A 21,219-nucleotide genomic window follows, 5' to 3' on the forward strand; every position below is an offset into this window, starting at 1 on the left:
GACATATGCTCCCTCTATTCCCACTTTGCTGAGAGTTTTTATCAAAAATGGGTGTTGTATTTTGTCAAATGCTTTTTCTGCGTCTATTGATATGATCATGTGATTTTTGTCTTTCAATCTGTTTATGTGAGGGTTCATGTTTATTGATTTGTGAATATTGTACCAGCCTTGCATCTCTGGAATAATCCCACTTGATCATGGTGTATGATCTTTTTAATATATTGCTAGCCTGGGAGCATGTCCATGCAGCATCCACTTACTCTGCCACAATTTTTTTTTTTTAAATCTTTATTGTTCAGATTATTACATTTGTTCCTCTTTTTTCCCCTCATAACTCCCCTCCTTCCAGCTCCCACCCCACCCTCCACCCTCACTCCCCACCCACTGTGTTCATCCATAGGTGCATGATTTTTGTCCAGTCACTTTCCGCATCTCCCACACCCCTTTTCCCCCCAAGAATAGTTAGTCCATTCCCTTTCTATGTCCCTGATTCTATTATAATCACCAGTTCATTCTGTACATCAGGTTATTTATTCACTTGATTCTTAGATTCATTTGTTGATAGATGCATATTTGTTGTTCATAATTTGTATCTTTACCTTTTTCTTCTTCTTCCTCTTCTTAAAGGATACCTTTCAGCATTTCATATAATACTGGTTTGGCGGTGGTGAACTCCTTTAGCTTTTCCTTATCTGTGAAGCTCTTTATCTGACCTTCAATTCTGAATGATAGCTTTGCTGGATAAAGTAATCTTGGTTGTAGGTTCTTGGTATTCAGCACTTTGAATATTTCTTGCCATTCCCTTCTGGCCTGCAAAGTTTCTGTTGAGAAATCAGCTGACAGTTGTATGGGTATTCCCTTGTAGGTAATTGAGACTCTTTCTCTTGCTGCTTTTAAGATTTTCTCTTTGTCTTTTGCTCTTGGCATTTTAATGATGATGTGTCTTGGTGTGGTCCTCTTTGGATTCCTTTTGTTTGGGGTTCTCTGCGCTTCTTGAACCTGTAAGTCCATTTCTTTCTCCAGGTGGGGGAAGTTTTCTGCCATTATTTCTTGAAATAGGTTTTCAATATCTTGCTGTCTCTCATCTTCTGGCACTCCAATAATTCTGATATTAGACCACTTAAAGCTGTCCCAGAGGCTCCTTACACTATCTTCACACTTTCGGATTCTTTTTTCATTTTGCTTTTCCAATTGGGTGTTTTTTGTCGAATCTTTGGTTTGATTCTTGAGCTGCTCTGGTCTGCTATTGGGTATAATATTCTTTATTTCAGTCCGTGTATGCTTACTTTCTAATTTCTTTATCGTAGCATCGAGGGTCTCATTAGTTTTCGTGAGGCTCTGCACAAATTTATGGCAAGCCCTCAAAATTGCGATTCTTAGCTCCATATCCTCCATTTCTGTCATGTTTTTTTGTCTCCGCATCTTTTATGCTTTCTTGGTGCACCCCCTTGTGGTCTCTGTGCGCAGTCTTGATCTAGCCAAGCCTTAATTGTTGTAGTTAACACTAGGGGGATTTGACCACCAGGCCGACTGGCTGTAGGAATCAGCTGTGCGGAAAACGTCTGTCTTCTGGGGGCTCTGCCACAATTTTTAATCCTCTAGACCAGTGGTCGGCAAACTCATTAGTTAACAGAGCCAAATATCAACAGTACAACAATTGAAATTTCTTTGAGAGCCAAATTTTTTAAACTTAAACTATATAGGTAGGTACGTTGTTATTAACTTAATTAGGGTACTCCTAAGGCTTAGGAAGAGCCACACTCTAGGGGCCAAAGAGCCACATGTGGCTCGCGAGCCGCGGTTTGCCAACCACGGCTCTAGACTGTTTCTCTTTTATAGAATAGTTTTAGTTTTTCAGCAAAATTGGCACCCTCTCCCACCTTCCCTCTGAGGTTCTGCAATCTGTTCTGTTTCTATGTCTCTGGAACTTTCTGGAGAGTTCTTATATACCTTTGCCCCCACATACACAGCCACCCCCATTATCAACATCTGGCAAGAGAGTAGTAAATTTGTTGGAATCAGTGAACCTACATTGACACATCATAATCACCCAAAGTCCATAGGTTACATTATGGCTCACTTTTGGTGCTTTACATTCTATGGTTGTTTGAAATATAAAATGACATGTAGCTGCCATTATAGTGTCTGCTCCATATATGTATCCTTACTTCCCACAAACCCCTGGCAATCACAGATCTTTTTACTGTCTTCATATTTTTGTCTTTTTAAGAATTTCATATTGTTGGGATCATATAGTATACTAGAGGCCTGGTACACAAAATTCGTGCATTGGGGGGGGGGGTCCCTCAGCAAGGCCTGCACCCTCTCCAATCCGGGACCCCTTGGGGGACATCCCTTTCACAATTCAGGACCACTGGCTTCTAAGCACTTACCTGCCTGCCTGCTTGATTGCTCCCTAACTGCTCCCCAATGCTGGCCTGATCACCCCTAACTGCTCCCTCCTGCTGGCCCAATTGCCCCTAACTGCCCTCCCCTGCTGGACCGATCACCCCTAACTGCCCTCCCCTGAGGCCTGATTGCCCCTAACTGCCCTCTCCTGCTGGCCTGATTGCCCCTAACCGCCTCTGCCTCGGCCTCCACCACCATGACTTTGTCTGGAAGGACATCCAGAAGATGTCCAGTCTAATTAGCATATTACCCTTTTATTAGCATAGATAGCTTTTCAGAATGTCCTTTTTTCAACGAGTAATATGCAGTTAAGTTTCGCCCATTCTTTTTTTTTTTTTAATATATTTTATTGATTTTTTTACAGAGAGGAAGGGAGAGGGATAGAGTCAGAAACATCGATGAGAGAGAAACGTTGATCAGCTGCCTCCTGCACGCTCCCCACTGGGTATGTGCCCGCAACCGAGGTACATGCCCTTGACCGGAATCGAACCTGGACCCTTGAGTCTGCAGGCCGATGCTCTATCCACTGAGCCAAACTGGTTAAGGCTCGCCCATTCTTTTTATAGCTTTAGAGCTCATTTTTTCACATACTAAATAATATTTCATTATATAGATATACCATGATTTATTTACCTGCTCACCTACTGAAGGACAAGTTGGTTGCTTTCCAGTTCCGGCAATTACAAATAAAACTGACATAAACACTGTTGTGCAGATTTTTGTGTGGACATAGGTTTTCAACTCATTTGAGTAAATACCAAGGAGCACGGTTGCTGGATCATATGGTAAGGGTGTGTTTAGTTCACTAGGATTCTGCAAAGTGGCCGTATTATTTTGCATTCCCACTAGCAATGTCTGAGGGTTTCTTTTTCTCCACAACCTTGTCAGCATTTGGTGGTGTCAGTGTTCTAGATTTGGCAGTTCTAATGGGTGAGTAGTTGTAGCCCTTATTTCTAAAATCCTGGCAATGATAATATACATTTCCCTGTAAGCACTGATTTAGTTGCATCAAATACGTTTTGTTTTTGTTTTCATTCATCTCAAAGCATTTTAAATTTCCCTTGTGATTTCTTCTTTGACCCATTGTTTATTTAGGAGTCTGTTGTTGTAAATTTCCTAAATTTCCCTTTGTTATTGAGTTCCAATTTCATTTCATTATGTTCAGATAATATAATTTGCATGGTTTCAATTCTCTTAAATTTGTTGAGATTTGTCTTATGGGGCATCTTATTTTTGCACAGAAGTTAATTTGATACCTGCTTGACATCTCCCATTGGTTATCTCAAAAAAACTTGAAGATTTTGCACAAAATCACAGCCTTGACATTCCACCCCCCATTCACTCCTCTTCCAAGATTTCCATCTCAGTGAAGGTGCCACTATTCCATGCATATCTCTGGCCTGAACCTAAGTTTATCTTCTATATCTCCATCTCCCTTTCTCCATAATTCAAATCTATTGGATTTTACTTTCTTTTTAGATCTCTTAAATCCATTCACTTTTTTTCCATTTCCATGGCCGACACCATAGTCCAAGATACAACTATTTCTTGCAGAAACTATGGTAACGTTCCTTAGTGCAACCTCTCACCATCTTTATTGGAAAACAAAAACTTTCCTATGAACTGGTTTCCCAAGCTCTACCATTGCTATCCTCCGCTCCCAGTTTTATATGGCAGTCTGGTTCTACTTTGTAAATGTACTGGTTTTATCAACCTTTTGATTATAATCACATTGCATTAGAAAAAACAACCCCAAATTCCAACAGGGCCTTGCATAGACAGTCTTACTTCATGACCTCTGAAGCCTCCTGTGGCTCCTTTGCTCTCCATCCTCCAGCCTCACTTGTCTGCTTTCAATCCCATGACAGCCCATCCTCCCTCCTGCCACAGGGCCTTTGACCATTCTGCCCTCCTGCTTCACTTAGGTAAACCCTCTGTAGTCTTCCCATGTCCTTCAATATTCACTTTATTAAGGTCATTTTCCACTAGAGGCCCTTATGTGGGCCTGTAATTACATATTTGTTTGGGTGGTTAATGTCAATCATTTGCAAGTTCTGTGGAAATAGAATCCTGTCTGTGTTTGCTTACTGCAGTAGCCATGGTCAGAGAGGGCTCAATGAATATTTGTTGGATACAAGGATTTTTCAGGATGATCACTTAGTAAGTTTTATAATATCTAATCACTGGGATGTATACCTGGAAATAATATAATATTGTATGTCAACTGTAATTGAAAAATAAAAAATAATGTTAAAAACCTAACAAAAACAAAGACCTCACACCCATCCTAGACACAACTCCTACCTTGGATCTCCTGTCTACCCCTGTTTCAGATCAGAACCCAGGTCAGACTTACCTCAAGGTCTCCAGGTGGCAGTGAGGGCTTTTCAGGGCGTCACAAAGACTCTGTACTGCAGAGCAGCTCAGAGAGTTCCCACTCAGGTCCAGCTCCCGCAGGCTTCCAGGGACTTTGAGAATAGAGAAGAACATCTGCCACCAGGAATCTGTAAACGGGCCCCAGCTGTACCTGATGGAGAGAGAGGGACAGGGGAGATGTGACCAGTGTGTGTGGGGTCTTATGTGCACACTGTGCTCTACACCATTGGGTTTGGCCCTCTGAGTGCCAGGCTGCAATGGGCAGGGCTATTGCCAGGGGTGATCAGTCTCTGGAACTGCCCCTCTGTTCCCACCACCCTGGGCTAATTGCGCCCATTCCTTGTGGTTTCTCATGGTACAGCTCTTGCCATTCTACACTGCAGTGCTCATTTAGTGTGTCTGTTTCTGCCTCAGTCTGGGAATTTCTTGTGGGCTGAGGCAGATGTTCATTTTTTTATTTTTATCTTTAGTGTCCATCACAGGGCCTGACAAAGACCTTGGGGATGCAGACAGTCTTCCTCTCATCAATGCAGACATGCCTTTCTTCCTTTGGCACAGATTTTGTAAAGTCCCAGTTTCCAGAAAGGAAAGGAAGAGATGGGAGGTGGGAACAGAACCTGGGAGAGGTGGTTGAAAGGTAGTTTTGTGATGGGATTTTTGTGTATTACTATATACTATACTGTTGTCCAGATTGGCTTGTGTGGGACCATATCCCCTTCCCAGGATAGCAATACCATAGAGAGGTTCCCCAGGAGAGAGGTGACAAAAGGGAATGATTTAGGAGAGAACATTTGCAGAATGTGGGAGAGGAGGATGGGCTTTGTTTGAAAGTTATAGGATAGACTGCCTTGTATAATTTCCACCAATTTAAATTCTACATGTCACACACTATTTATGTGATTTTATCTACTCCCAAATAAATTAGATAAAATTTTCAAGATGCAAACTGCCATCTCTATTTTATTGCCAGATAAATCCACCTCGATAGCCCAGTAGCACCTTGACCCAATATGTCCCCAACTCCATTCATCTTTCCCTTCATGTCTGCAGACACTGAATTAACTGGTAAGTGGCTCCAGTCTCTTATCCCTTTCTCTTTGGGCTGTCCTGCATTTTCTGTCTGGGATAATTGGGGCCAGGCTCTGGGGTGTGACTGCACAGCCACTCCCTCGCCGACATCCAGTGCTGGTCAGGACACACTCCCCGGGAACCAGGTTCCCTGGTCCACCTGTCTATGGGGACGCCTACTGATGAGGTGTGATCGCCCCTATGTTTCTGACGCTCAGGAGGAAGGGGACGCCTTTCTTTAACTTGGTGTACACGGGAAACTAGACTCTCACTTAAGGGGAACACACAGTCGGCCATTCCCTGCACCACACCCTGGGATGTCTTCTTAAGAATCTACAGGCCCTAGGGTTCGCTCAGGACTTATGTCCCAAGCACCTCATTTTCTATTGCAATACCGCTTGGCAGCAACAAAAAATTAGACAATGGGTCCTAATGGCCTGAGAATGGTACTTTAGATTTCCAAATTCTCATTGACCTTGGTAACTTCTGCTGCCAGCAGGGCAGATGGCCTGAGGTCCCGTATAGCCAGGTTTTTTTACACTCAAGGACACATCCTTTTCTCTGTAACAGCTGCTCTCCCTCACAGATTTTTCTTCCTCACTCAAAGCCTCCCCTCCCCCCATCTCAAATCCTCCTCCTCCTTCACCACTTTTGATCCCGCTGACCATTCCTCAGTCCCCCAGCCTATAGCTCCTGTCTCAACAGCCTGAGAGTCCACCACCCTATCCAGCGGATCCCACTGTCACCATCCTATCTTATACCTGCTCCGGAGCAAGTTTTTGGCTCTCTTCTTCCCCCGACTCTGGCTTTAGTCTTAAAGTGCCCCCTTGGGGAGATTGCTGGTGTCAAATCTGGCCTCATGCCCAGGGCCTCGTGAATATTCTCTGCTGGCAAGCCCCTGCTCTCCCACTCAGAGCAGATGTTGTCCCTAACCGGATCCAAAATGGAATTATCAAGAAGAGTAGACAGATCACAGGTCTTGAGACCACATGGTTCTCTGCCTGCTAGAAGGACTGAGAAAGGCAACCCACAAAGCAGTTAATTATTAAAAATAAGCAGAGGTCACCTAGGAAAGACATGAAAATCCAGCAGTCTTCCTCTCTCACCTTACACAGGCCATGAGAAAATACACCAACCTTGACCCTATACGTCCAGAAGGAACTAAACCCCAAAAGAGACTTTTAAACATGACCTTTAAGGTTTTTAATGATAGAGACAAAGAGACCCAAATCCAAAAAACGAAGATGAGATCAGGCCAAGGCTGAGGCCCAGAAGAAGGCTTTTCAGCCCCTAGCCACCACTCTCATAAACCCCAAATAAAGTGCCTGTCCTCCAACCAAGGGTAAGTCAGGGGCTAAGCCTCCTCCGGGCCCATGCTTCAAATGCAACAAGAAAGTACACAGGACCAAGTCCTGCCCAAACCTGAGACCCTGCCTGGGTCCTGCCCAAGGTTCGGGAGGGAAGGCCACTGGAAATCAGACTGTAGTCTGGCCCCTTCAGGTCAGACCTCAGCAAGGCCACCCTCTGGATCTGGTTTGGAGCTCCCAGACTTCCTGGGACCGGCCACCGAAGACTGAAGCTGCCCAGGTCCCAAGAGGGCCCCACAGACTTACACCACCAGGAGAGTGCTTTGGGTAACGATTGTGGTGACAGGTAAGCTGATCTCCTTTTTAAGGGGCCCCCGGGCCACTTATTCTGCCCTCTCTGAATTTGCTGGGACCCTTGTCCCCTCCTCAGTCCCTGTTAAGGCGGTTGATGGATCAGTCTCACAGTCATTAGCTACCTCACCTCTACACTGCATCTTACTAAATACCCCTTCCCCACTCTTCTTGCCCAACAGGAGGGGTACACGCCTCTCTTACCATGGACTTTGCACGCTGTTGTAGTTATTGGATGGATATCTGTCTTCTCTTCCAGATTTGAGTTTGTAGTGGACAGGACTATGCTTTACTAATCTGTGATCTTTAGGAGCTGGTGTAAAATCAGTTCTTAATACACATTTATGGAGTGAGTCATTTAAAGGGGAGATAGGCACCTCGAAGTACTAAAGGATCAAAACTGCCACTGAGGTGGGGAACCCGGATGTGGAAGATAACAGGGTTGCTGGTGCTGGAGGGTAATTTGAGAAATCTACTCTGTCATACTAAGATGGTGGGTTTTAGCGGAGTCCCTGGGGCAATAGTGCATCATTGAAACGAACAGGGAAGCTGGTTTTGTAGAGAAAAAGAAAGATTCCTTTTCAGATAGACACATTCTGAGGAGACAGGGGAGAACTTAGGACCAATGTCATAGTCAACAGCCATCAAAGGGGTGCCTGATGCAGCTGAGTGAGCTGTTGCATGAAGGAAGCATGTGTGAGGGAGAATCAGAGGCAGGTGGGCTGGGTGGAGGGCAGCTGATGTCAGCATGGGGCTGAAAGTGCACCCAAGCGAGAAGGTAGCCATTGTGACAGAGACAGGAAGAGAAGCAGCAGTGCGAGGCAGGGCCATAGCAGGCCGCCCAGAAGCAGAGACGGAAGGTCACATGGTCAGAAACTGCTGCAGAGGATCCTAGGTGGACAGAGAATGGGGGTCAGATTTGGCTGTTAGAAGTCACTGGTTACATCAATCCTTTAGCCCCTGGGGCCAGGCTTAGTGAGAGTGCCCCCAGTGGCCAGGACAGTGATACCAACAGAGGAGCTGGAGAGAGGAGAGAGGGAGAGTACTTACAGAAATACAGTGGAAGTTCTTTCTTCTTGTCCGTGCTGTCCATCTTCATTTAGTTGAAGCCTTTCAATGCGGTGGCAGAATTTAAAGAAGAAAGTGAACAGCAGGAGCTCCATGTCAGTTTGGACACATATGCTCATTTCATAGAAAGTGAAAATATCTTTCATAAAGTTTTCATCCCGAATCTCATAAAAACAGTGCAGCAAATGCCAAGAATATGCGTCTAGGTTCAGTTGCTTCAAAAGGACCTCCCTTTGGACCAAGTGCATCAGAGAGGAAAACCTCTTCTGAGACAGGCTGCATTTGAAGATGCTCTTCATCTCGCTCATCCCCTGATCACTCAAAAGGCCAAACAGGAAACGTATGGTTGGTTCCCCAAATAGGTCATGCCTGTCATATACATCTGTCAAGTCTGTTATAAATTTGATTTCATTAAAGCTATCACATTTGAATACGCTATCGCCTAAAGCACATGACATTGCTGCAAAGAACTCCTGGAAGCACAGGTGAATGAAGCTGTAGCTCTGAGGGGTAGGGTGCTCTCGAAGAACACCCATGTTTAAGAGACTGGAGATGTTGTCCCCATTTAACCCATGTTTGCTGAAGTCCTCGAGGCTGAACAGAGTCTTTCCTTGCCAGGTGCCTTCAGCAGCCAGAGAGCAGAAGCCCCTCAGCTTGGTCTCGAGGGACTGAGCCTGGAGAATGTGGAAAAAGTAGTGGAGACAGAGGGCTGTGGTCGTCTGGGAGGTCAGTGAGAGTGGTTGCTCCTGCTCCATCTGCTGCTTCAGGCAAGTGCAGACCAGCCAGGACATCAAGGGCATGAGACACATGGTGAAGAGAGCCAGGTTGGATTCAACCAAGGTAAAGGCTCTTATCGCTTGCCTCCTATCTGTGAAATATTTGTAGAAATAGTCCTTCCTGGCTGACTCAGAGAATCCCAGGACCTCCACCCAGCGAGGATGCTTTAAAGAAGGAATGAGTTTTCTCAGAGCTGTGATTCGAGCTGTGATCAGCAGGGAAGCCGTGGGAAGTAAGGTTTTCTTCAGCAAACTGCCCAGCAGTGTGTGCACCTGCTGCTGCTGGCTCCAGTGTGGACAGAGCTCAGAACTCTGCTCCTTCAAGTCCCATTTGGGTTCATCTAAGTTATCAAGAATGAAGAGCAGCTGCTCTGGCTGAGACAGAATCTGCCCAATGGGAGCATCAGGAGCTGCCCAGTCTTTTGTGATGAGCTCAGCGAGACTCATGGTCTCTGACTGGGCCAGCTCTCTGCAGTTGAAGTAGAAGACATGCTTGAAGAGGTCCTTGAACAGCCAGCCTTCCTCCCAGCCTCTCCTCACCTGCCTGGCCAGGGTTGACTTTCCGATTCCAGCAACTCCATGCACCACGACAGTGGGAGGCTGTTTCTGGGTACTCAGGCCTGGGCCAAATAAGTCTCCAATCTCCATCAAATGTATTTGTTCACTTATCTCTTGATTCAGGACACCATAGCCCCTGGGTTGAGATCTGAATAGAAGTAGCAGCTGTATGAATTTTTGGTGCAAATATTCATTTCTCCATGACTGTGTGGGGTGGGAACTCTCTCTTCTTTGGTTCTGGTATTTTTCTTTGATTCCTACAGAAACAAGAGAAAGATGGAACATTTGTTTAATGGTTTCTCCATTTATTCATTCCACAATTGTTTTTTGAAGTCACTTGAAGCTACACACTGTGGTGGCTGCTGATAGAGGTACATTCTTTTCAGATGGTGGAGGAAATATGGGTTTTTGGGGAGAAGATCCCTGCTCAAGTTTTGACTTGAGCAAATCATTCTCATAGTGTGATGCTTCTTCTTTCTGCAAATATTAATCAATGGCTAACACTGCCAGACACTGATTTAGAGGCTTGGGATAAAGAGTGAACAAATGGACACCCCTGTTTGCTCTCATTAATTCCATGACCTGAGCTATTAGCTCCACTGAGCTTACAATTTTTTATTAATAAATTGTAAGTGGTCATGGTCGAGTGAAGGAGATAATGGATGGTGAAACAGATACTATTGATTCCTGACAGAACTCTCTTTGCACCCACCACTGAAGTACATGCCAAGGATAATCTGCTACAATCACCTCAGGTCATCTGTCTGAGGGCTCTCTCCAAGGCAATGAGCATGACAGGCCAGAAACCCCATGGAATTAAAGCTCCAGGATGAGTGCTTAACCCCTGACAGAGGCAATTCCCTGTCCCCCAGCAGAGACATCTCTGACGTGTGTTCTCTGCTGTCTCCTGGAGATCCCTATTACATCGAACCTCAGTTGCTCTACAATGCAGGTTTCATTCTTACCTTACCTTACCTTACCTTACCTTCCCTCTTCTCTCTCCTAATGGTGCTTCCAGGAAACCATTTCCTGAATAAGCCACCTGCTCTCCAATTTAGTGTCAGGGTCTGCTTCCGGGAGAAAACACCTGGACAGAGAAGAAAGGGGTTTGTGAACAGTGAGAAGCTGAGCACATGTCAGGGACTGTGTGCTTGGGAAGGAACTCAAGCTCATGTCTTAGTCAGATTTCAAATCGAATTACTGTTACATCCTCTTCCCTTCAGAATATTTTGAGTGACTCTTACTTTCTTCTTAAGGGAATGTTTGAGATGATGCAAGTGACCCACCTGGGATCCTGAAACCCAGTTCATCTTGGGAAACCTGCTGGACCTTCAGAGCATCTGGGGCCAATTTTCACCTGTAGCTTGGTGAGAATAGGATATTAGGGGCTCACTCCCTCCTCTGGAATCATGATCTAATGATCCACTCTTACTGTCTCTTGTGAAAACATTTCTGGCAAAATGAAGATCTTCCGTATGGCCACTCTGCGTCATGGCTATGCCCGCCCCCTTCCCCCCGCCCTGCCTCACCCCAATATGAGTCCTGTGATTGCCTGAGGTGCCAAGAGAGGGCTTAGGTCTTTTGGTGCCATGTTCTCCAAAATATCCTGGTTTTAATGCATCTGCTTGCATTCCACATATCTAAATCCTCTTGATTTAGTAAAACTTTCAAAATTCTCCCCCACCACCAATAATTCTAACAAGTTACATTTTTAAAAAAATATATTTTATTGATTTTTTACAGAGAGGAAGGGAGAGGAATAGAGAGTCAGAAACATCGATGAGAGAGAAACATCGATCAGCTGCCTCCTGCATAGCCCCCACTGGGAATGTGCCAGCAACCAAGGTACATGCCCTTGACCGGAATCGAACCTGGGACCCTTCAGTCCGCAGGCCGACACTCTATCCACTGAGCCAAACTGGTTATGGCAAACAAGTTACATTTTAATATTAGGCTTTGGACCAGGGGTTGGCAAACTATGGCCAACTCTTGATGACCAACCTGTGTCCTAAGGATGTTTGAAAGAGTCAAAGAAGACTATTTCATGACATGAAAATTATATAAAATTCAAGATCTGCAAAGAAGTATGTACATCCAGGTACATGAAACTCTTAAGTTCTGATACAGATCCAACTCTAAAAGGACATCACCTATCACATTATAATAAAATTGTCAAAAATGAAAGACAAAGAGAATATGAAAGCAGCAAAAGAATGACTGATCACATACAAGGGGACTCCCACAAAACTATGAGCAAGTTTCAGCAGAAACTTCACAGTTCAGGAGGCAGTACATGACATATTCATAGTGCTGAAAGAAAAATAGTCAAGAATAATTGACCCAGGAAAGGTTCAGAAATGAAAGAGCTATAAAGGTATTTCCAGGTAAACAAAAGTTGAGGGAGTTCATACAACACCATTAGAGCTGACTCAGAACAAATGCAAAAAGACATTCTCTAAGCTGAAATAAAGAATGCTAATTGGAAACATGAAAACAGGTGAAAGTATACATCTCTTTGGTAAAGGTAAATATATAGTCAAATTCAGAATATGCTGTACGGTAATGATGGTAAATATCTCTAGTAGAGTGGTTCAAAGACAAAAGTATTGGCCAGTGCTGTGGGGCTGGGGTAGTCAGGCTGGAGCAAATCCTGGGGCTGGTGAAGGGGGCCATGGAGGCACTAGAACAGGACAGTAATGTTGGTCTTAGAAACTCTTCAGGGTATGCAGTGGGTTATTGGATGCTGATCAGGCACCTGACTTTAGCATTGTAACAGCTTCATAGACTAGGTGAGAATGTGAGTGGATTGGCCCTATCACTTTAGACAGTTCAGAGTTTATATGTTCCTTTTGTACAAGTGATTTTGCAGATTACAGTTCTCTGCTGAGATTTGAGTGTGATTTGAGGATTTGGGGAATACCTGCAGCTTTGTAACTTCAGAGGTGCAATCAGCTAAAACATTCACCTTTTAAAACAATATATATTTTGTTGATTTTTTATAGAGAGGAAGGGAGAGGGATAGAGAATTAGAAACATCAATGAGAAACATTGATCAGCTGCCTCCTGCACATCCCCTACTGGGGATGTGCCCGCAACCAAGTTATATGCCCTTGACTGGAATCGAACCTGGGACCCTTCAGTCTGCAGGCCGACGCTCTAGCCACTGAACCAAACCAGTCAGAGCAAACATTCATCTTTTGAGGAATTGTATTTTGCCAGTTATCTCTCCTAACTGAGTGCCAAAGGGCTCTGTGAAAGATGACAGAAGTTATTGTTATAGGCAAGGAGACTAAATTGTCCAGAAGGACCAAAAACTTTACATCAAGAAGAATCAGTGTATGTGGCTGCTGAATGACTCCAAGATGTGGTGGCAGGTGAGGACGTGGCCAACAGAACAGGCCACAGTGCTGTCCAACTATGTGGAGAGGAAGAACGGCCTGAAGAAGGGCTCCCTCATGAAGAACCTGAAGGACACACCATGCCTCGGCAATACCAAGAGTAAGACCAGCATGTGGGATTGTCCCTAATACCCAGCACCAATGCTAAGTACCCTGACAATGGGGGGAGGTGGTGCCAACTGCATCCAGGACCTTAACATCCTGGACTGTGAAAATTTGCCTACATGATGGAGGGGTAGATGAACTAATCCTGGTAAAGGCGCCTGGTGTCACTGTCATGAGGAGTGCAGCAATGGCTGGTGGTGTGGCAGCTACAACTGGCCTTTGGGCTTGTTCCCCTAAAACCACTTTCTGAGGAGGTGGACAAGCTGACCACCGAGTCCCCCAGCTTCCTCAGCCTTCTGCAGGGCTCATCCCCAAGCAAAGGCCAGGGCACTGCATCCTGCATGTGGTCCATAAATTGTACCCTTTCAGCTTGGCCACCGAGAAACTCAACTTCCAGAAGAGAGAGACCATGAAGGCAATTGAGAAGCCCAAGAACTATCAGGAGAGGGGGAAATGCAAAAATGCCTGGGAGCAGGCAGGCCTTGTTCCCCTCAAACTACATTGTGGTCTTCAGCCACAGGCCTGCCCTGTCCACGTCAAATGCCCCATACATTACATACCTGAGGTAAGGGCAGTGGGTGCTTTGCAGGTACTATGGAAATAAAACGCCACCAGGCCACATGTGCCCTCAATAGGGATGCCAGAGGGTGACTTCCTTATTGGGGACAGCAAATCCTCACCCAGTGACTTGTCATGTGTCTCTCAAAGCATCAGAGAGGAATGAACATTTCAAGGTGCAGCTTGTGAAGAATAACATATTTTTCCATGTATGACACCCCCGTGTATAAGATGGCCCCCACTTTTCCAACCCCAAATTAAGAAATCAATATTTTAGACATAAAACAAAACACATTTTTATTTAGTAATTACAACAGGTAATGTTTACATACCAGTACTATGATATCATACAGCCTATCACTTTATTCAGCCTCTGTTGCATCACTGCTCTCTTCTTCATCACTATCAGTTCCAGACATATCAATTTCTTCAACTCCTATTATATCACTGCTGTCTTCTGAGTCACTGTATATATATATGTGAGATAATCCTCATAAACTGGTGCCATATTCTGAGCTAACTTTGTTCACGTTCTCATGTCCAACCCTTCTCTCCTCATGAAATTGAAGTACCATTTTCCCTCTTGTAAAATCAACAATACTCATTTTGCTTGCAAACATTCTTGCCTGACATTGAATAAGCTTGGTTGACACACATAAGCCACTCTGGTGCTGCTCCATAGCCCAAGTCTTAAGCCTCTGCTCCCATTTTTGCTGCTTTTCCTCTTAAGGCCTCCCCCTCCTCCTCCTCCTCCTCCTCCTCCTCCTCCTCCTCCTCCTCCTTCTTCTTCTTCTTCAAAGGATTATGCCCTTAATTTTATTTTTTTTAATTAAATCTTTATTGTTCAGATTATTACATTTGTTCTTCTCCCCCCCGCCCCATAGCTCCCCTCCACCTAGTTCCTACCCCATCCTCCACCCTCACTCCCCACCCACTGTCCTCATCCATAGGTGCACGATTTTTTGTTCAGTCTCTTCCTGCATCCCTCACACCCCTTTCCCCCCCAAGAATAGTCAGTCCATTCCCTTTCTATGCCCCTGATTCTATTATAATCACCAGTACATTCTGTTCATCAGATTATTTATTCACTTGATTTTTAGATTCACTTGTTGATAGATGTGTATTTGTTGTTCATAATTTGTATCTTTACCTTTTTCTTCTTCTTCTTCTTCTTCTTCAAGAATACCTTTCAGCATTTCATATAAAACCGGTTTGGTGGTGATGAGCTCCTTTAGCTTTTTCTTATCTGTAAAGCTCTTTATCTGACCTTCAATTCTGAATGATAGCTTTGCTGGATAAAGTAATCTTGGTTGTAGGTTCTTGGCATACATCACTTTGAATATTTCTTGCCACTCCCTTCTGGCCTGCAAAGTTTCTGTTGAGAAATCAGCTGACAGTCGTATGGGTACTCCCTTGTAGGTAACTGACTTTCTTTCTCTTGCTGCTTTTAAGATTCTCTCTTTGTCTTTTGCTCTTGGCATTTTAATGATGATGTGTCTTGGTGTGGTCCTCTTTGGATTCCTTTTGTTTGGGGTTCTCTGTGCTTCCTGGACTTGGAAGTCTATTTCTTTCACCAGGTAGGGGAAGTTTTCTGTCATTATTTCTTCAAATAGGTTTTCAATATCTTGCTCTCTCTCTTCTTCTGGCACCCCTATAATTCGGATGTTGGTATACTTGAAGCTGTCCCAGAGGCTCCTTACACTATCTTCGTATTTTTGGATTCTTTTTTCATTTTGCTTTTCTGGTTGGGTGTTTTTTGCTTCTTCGTATTTCAAATTGTTGACTTGATTCTTGCGATCCTCTAGTCTGCTGTTGGGAGTCTGTATAATATTCTTTATTTCAGTCAGTGTATGCTTAATTTCTAGTTGGTCCTTTATCACAACCTCGAGGGTCTCATTAGATTGCTTGTAGATCTCATTAAGTTTATCGGCAGTTTCTAGAAAATTCTTGAAAAACCTTAAAAGTGTGGTTTTGAACTCTATATCCAGTCATTTGCTTTCCTCCATTTCTGTCATTTGTGTCTTGTTTCTTTGTCTCCACATTTTTTATGCTTCCCTGTGTTGATAAAGTGGTTTTCTGTGCTAAGTGTCCTCTAGGGCCCAGTGGTTCAGCCTTCCTGATTACCTGAGGAGGACACTCTTGATGCACCCCCTTGTGGTCTTTGTGCACAGTCTTGTTGTAGTTAAGCCTTGATTATTGTAGGTATCACTGGGAGGAATTGACCTCCAGGCCAATTGGTTGTGAGAATCAGCTGTGTCTGCAGTGGGAGAACTTCTGTGCCGGAGACACCCCTCCGGGGCAAGACTTGCTTCAATGGGGCTTTGTTGCTCACTGAGTCTGCCCCCTGAGTGTGTCCTTTATGGTTCCATGGAGCTTCAAACTGGATGGTCCCACTCTGACCTCTGGGTATACTGGCTCCTGGATCTCTAGGGAGGTGCTAATCTAGCCTTGCCTTAGGCTATCCAGAAAAAGCCTCCCTGCAGGGCTTGGGCAGGGCGGGTCCCATGGGATCAACAGGGCGGGGCTAGCACTTATGGCTGCTCTCAGAGTCCCTGCTTCTCAGTGTCTCGGCAATTGCTGCAAGCCCTTCTGAGAGAAAGCTGCCCTCGAGTTCCAACCCATGCCAGACAGTCCCGCTTCTCCAGTATGAGTCTGGGTCCCCAGAGACTCGCCCGGAACTGGAGCTCAGAGCCTGAGACTCCCTCCTGATTGAAAATGACAACCGGGACCTCAGCCACCAGCCCGCTCTGTGTACGCCTCTGTACCTTAGTATTTTACTTCCGCACCGCACCTCCTCTGAGTCTGGGTATGCTTTTCTCTTTCCTTCTAGTTGTAGAATTTCCACTCTGCCAGCCTTCCTGTGGTTCTGGATGATGTCCGTTCCATCTTTTAGTTGTATTTTTGAAGTGGTTGTGCGAGGCAGCAAACTCCGGTGTTTACCTATGCTGCCATCTTGGTTTCTCCTCAAGTCCTTCTTCGTTTTTGGCATTTTAAGGAGTCGTTCTTCCTGTTTTTTCCACTCTCTGATCATACACTCAGTGGGAGGGAGTCCAAATTGTCTCTCTGTAGCTCTATTTTCATGCTCTTTTGCATAACTTTTTACATTCACTTTGAATTTTGTGGAGTAAGACAATTGCTTACCAGTATTTACCTTTATTTTTTGACATCTTTATAGGCTCAGAATGCTCCAGTCCACACTCTCCACCTCCACCTCCAATTATAGCATCAGCTGATGTCAGTAACAATAAGGCTCGTGATTGGAGGAAGCCTGTTTGATAAGGTATGGGCAGCTACACACTAATGAGGCTCCCTCCTCAGCTGACATCTGTGTATAAGATGCACCTCGATTTTCAGTCTAACGATTTTATTTTATTTTTTAAAGAATTATTACATATTTTTATTGATTTCGGAGAGGAAGGGAGAGGGAGAGAGCGATAGAAACATCAATCATGAGAGAGAATCGTTGATTGGCTGCCTTCTGCATGCCCCACACGGGGATCAAGCCCACAACCCAGGCATGTGCCCTTGACCGGAATCAAACCCAGGACCCTTTAGTCCGCTGGCCGATGCTTTATCCACTGAGCCAAACCAGCTCGGGCCAATCTAATGATTTTAGAAAAAAATAGCATCTTATACATGGAAAAATATGGTATCTACTGCATTAGGCAATGGAGGTTTCCAACCAGGGACAGGTGGTGGAACACTACAAAAAGGCACCCATCCTCACCAGTGAGCATGGGGAGAAGCTGTACCTCATCGGAGTGCTTCAGTGATGTCCTCCCAGGGCCCTGCCACCTCCAGGCCTTGGTGCCACACTTACAAACCCAGAGCTGAGTGGGTGGCTTTAAGAAGACATGGTGGGTCACTGGCTCCCCTATGGTCTCATCTGTTCAGTGGTTCTTCCCCTACTGCAGTGATTCTCAACCTTCCTAATGCCCAGACCCTTTAATACAGTTCCTCATGTTGTGGTGACCCCCAATTTCATTGTTACAATTTGAACATAATTAAAGCATAGTGATTAATCACAAAAACAATATGTAATTATATATGTGTTTTCTGATGGTCTTAGGTGACCCCTGTGAAAGGGTTGTTTGACTCCCAAAGGGGTCTCGACCCACAGATTGAGAACCGCTGCCCTACTGGCTTCCTTTGCCTGGTTGATGTTTCTGTCCAAGTTCTTTATTTCTAACTGCCTCCCCCTTGCCATCCCAGGCCCTCATTCCAGGGTCCAATGCCACCCCTCTCTACTGTGGTCAGTTTTAGAGAATGAAAGATGGAAGAGCGCAAGTTTGTCCAGTTTATTCTTCTCAATTAGAAACAGCCATAGATTCTCCAAACAGTTATACTGTCAGCACCCCGATAGTGGGGCCAATGGAGATGCACTGAAGCTGCCCTTGGTGAAGTGACCCAAGTGCCCTTCATGGTGAAGGTCCCTGGTCCCAGCAGCCTTTGTTGGGGTCCTTTGCCCATACTTGGCTCTGTGACTGTCCAGGGAGTGAACAAGTTTGCTGGTAGCAATACTGGATCCACCAGTGAGACAGTAGTGAGGAAGTTGTCCAGTGCCTTTGGGGTTGTGCTTGCAATAAAGAAAGAATTTCCTTGGAATTCAACCTGGAAGACGGATAGCTCACTTGGAAAGACAGATGTTTTGGTACTTTACCCCCAAATACACTTCCTGCCTATGCATTATCCTCTTGTCTACCCCCTTCCCTGGCTTGTTTAAATTTCACAATTATGTATTTAATTCTCAAAGTAATATGTATCTGTGCTCATTTGTGGACACTAATACAAATGATTAAGGAAAACACCTGATCTTAGGGAAGGGTAGCTAATAACACTTAACTCACACAGACATACCATACACAGAGTGGCCAGATTATTATGACCACCTGACATTTGTAGGCAAATTAGCTATAATTTCACGCTGAATTTGCTAGAGGGCCAAACCATTATAAATAGGGAAGCAGGTTGTTTACTACGACAGTAGAAGTGATTTTTTTCTGAAGATATGGGTAAACAACTCGATTTAACAGCCTTTGAACATGGCATATATATATACACTGAGTGGCCAGATTATTATGACCACCCCATCAGTACTTTGTTGGGCCACCTTTTGCCTTCAATACTGCTGAGGTTCTTCTTGGCATTGACTCCACGAGATGTTGAAAGGTGATGAGAGGAATCTGACACCATGCCTGATGAATAGCACTGTCCAGTTCTGTGAGATTTGATGGTTGTGGAACCAGCTGCCTGATGGTTCTTTTAACTTCGTCCCACAAATCTGGTGATTGTGGGGGCCACCTAAGCAAGGTAAAGTCTCCCTCATGTTCTTGAAACCACTCCTGCACAATATGAACACCATGGCATGGTGCATTGTCTTGTTGGAAGAAGCCATCTCCATTGGGATACGCCATCAACATGATAGGATGAACTTGATCAGCAACAATACTTAGGTATGTTGTGCTATTCAGATGTTGTTCCACACGAATTAAAGGGCCCAAATCATGCCAGGGAAACATGCCCCAAACTATAACACTGCCCCCACCAGCTTGAAGGGTTGTACTCATGCATGTAGGGTGCATGCTTTCATGCTGTTTCTGCCAAATTCTCACTCTGCCATCTGCATGATGCAACTGGAAACGTGACTCATTGGACAACATGACTTTTTTCCAATGCTCGACTGTCCAATCCTTGTGTTCCTGTGAGAATTGGAGACGTTTTATCTTGGTAACTGCAGACAGCAAAGGTGTTCGAACAGGCCTTCGACTTCCATATCCCATATGATGCAGTGTATGGCTAATTTGCCTACAAATGTCAGGTGGTCATAATAATCTGGCCACTCAGTGTATATATATGCCATGTTCAAAGGCTGTTAAATAGCGTTGTTTACGCATATCTTCAGAAAAAAATCACTTCTACTGTCGTGGTAAACAACTTGCTTCCCTATTTATAATGGTCTGGCCCTCTAGCAACTTCAGCGCGAAATTACAGCTAATTTGCCTACAAACGTCAGGTGGTCATAATAATCTGGCCACTGTGTGTGTGTGTGTGTGTATGTGTGTGTGTATGTTTAAATTTTCTTTACAGGTAAGTGTTTCAATGTTTACAAAAGAATATGTGATTGGTAATAGGAGTCAGAATGTTTATGAAGAAATTGCATTCTTTTCTCTTTACATTTGAACTTCTTTATTTAAATATACAGCCTTGAGCCCTATCTGCTTTGGCTCAGTAGATAGAGGATCAGCCTGTAGACTGAAGGATCCCGGGTTCAATTCCAGTCAAGGGCACATGCCTGAGTTGTGGGCTCAATCCCCAGTAGGGGGCTTTGTAGGAGGCAGCCGGTCAATGTTTCTCTCTCATCATTGATGTTTCTATCTCTCTCTTCTTCTTTTCTGAAATCAATAAAAATATGTTTTAAAAAATATAAACAGCCTTGAGAAGACACTCCTATATTGAAGAAGGGGTCTTGACACCTCCTAAACCTGCATGCTCAGTTTTCTGGCTATTGTAATAAAAATATTATGGCAAAACTATGTGTGATTATCTTTGGTAAACTCTGACTCAATGATGTGACAGCAATGACTGAGCCATTACTGAATACTCTGTGCCTAAAGGGAGGAGTTTAACAAATTTATTAGTTATGTGTGTTAATTTCTGTCACAACATTTTTATTATATTGAAATAATAAATTTATTGGATGAAACTCCAAGAGGAAACAAGAACAAAAGTATTAAAAATAACTCATGCAAACACACACACAAACACACACACCTGCAAATATCTCGTGCAGATTAAAATAATTGGATAATGGATACACAATATAAAAGATGTAAATTGTGATCACAATGAAGGAATAAAAGGGTATAATTTTTACATGTGATTGAAATTAAGATGTTATAAGTTTGAAATAGACTAATAATTATATGATATTTTATGAACATTTCATGGTACACACAAAGACAAACCACTAGCAGATACACAAATGAGAAAGAAAGGAATCATAGCATACCACTATAGAAACTCATCAAATCACACACAGCAAGAGAGGAAGAAAGAATAAAAGAAGTATATAACAGCTACAAAAACAATGGATAAATCCTTTCCTATCAATAATTTGAATAAAAAGCATTACCTGCTCTAATGACAAGATAGAGTGACTGAATGGATTAAAAATAAAAACAAAGTAGCCAAAGCCGGTTTGGCTCAGTGGATAGAGCGTCGGCCTGCGGACTGAGGGGTCCCAGG

General features: G+C 44.1%; 1 protein-coding gene and 1 pseudogene across 3 annotated transcripts in view; one reads left to right on the forward strand and one right to left on the reverse strand.

Moving 5' to 3' along the window:
- Positions 1-21,219, reverse strand: part of LOC138993990 (NACHT, LRR and PYD domains-containing protein 1-like) — a 90,822-nt gene that overhangs the window by 58,704 nt on the left and 10,899 nt on the right. For all 3 annotated transcript variants that reach the window (XM_070393553.1, XM_070393551.1, XM_070393552.1), the window contains exons 2-4: positions 10,899-11,000; positions 8,562-10,170; positions 4,766-4,936 (exon numbers count right to left, since the gene is read on the reverse strand). In XM_070393553.1, the coding sequence (XP_070249654.1) occupies positions 4,766-4,936; positions 8,562-10,170; positions 10,899-11,000 (1,882 nt within the window). The remainder of the gene's footprint in view (positions 1-4,765; positions 4,937-8,561; positions 10,171-10,898; positions 11,001-21,219) is intronic.
- Positions 11,374-17,747, forward strand: LOC138994518 (cytoplasmic protein NCK2 pseudogene; annotated as a pseudogene).

The sequence above is a fragment of the Myotis yumanensis genome, unplaced genomic scaffold (genome assembly GCF_028538775.1).
Source record: "Myotis yumanensis isolate MYYU_CA2020_CCGP unplaced genomic scaffold, mMyoYum1.0.hap1 SCAF_16, whole genome shotgun sequence".
Lineage (NCBI taxonomy): Eukaryota > Metazoa > Chordata > Mammalia > Chiroptera > Vespertilionidae > Myotis > Myotis yumanensis.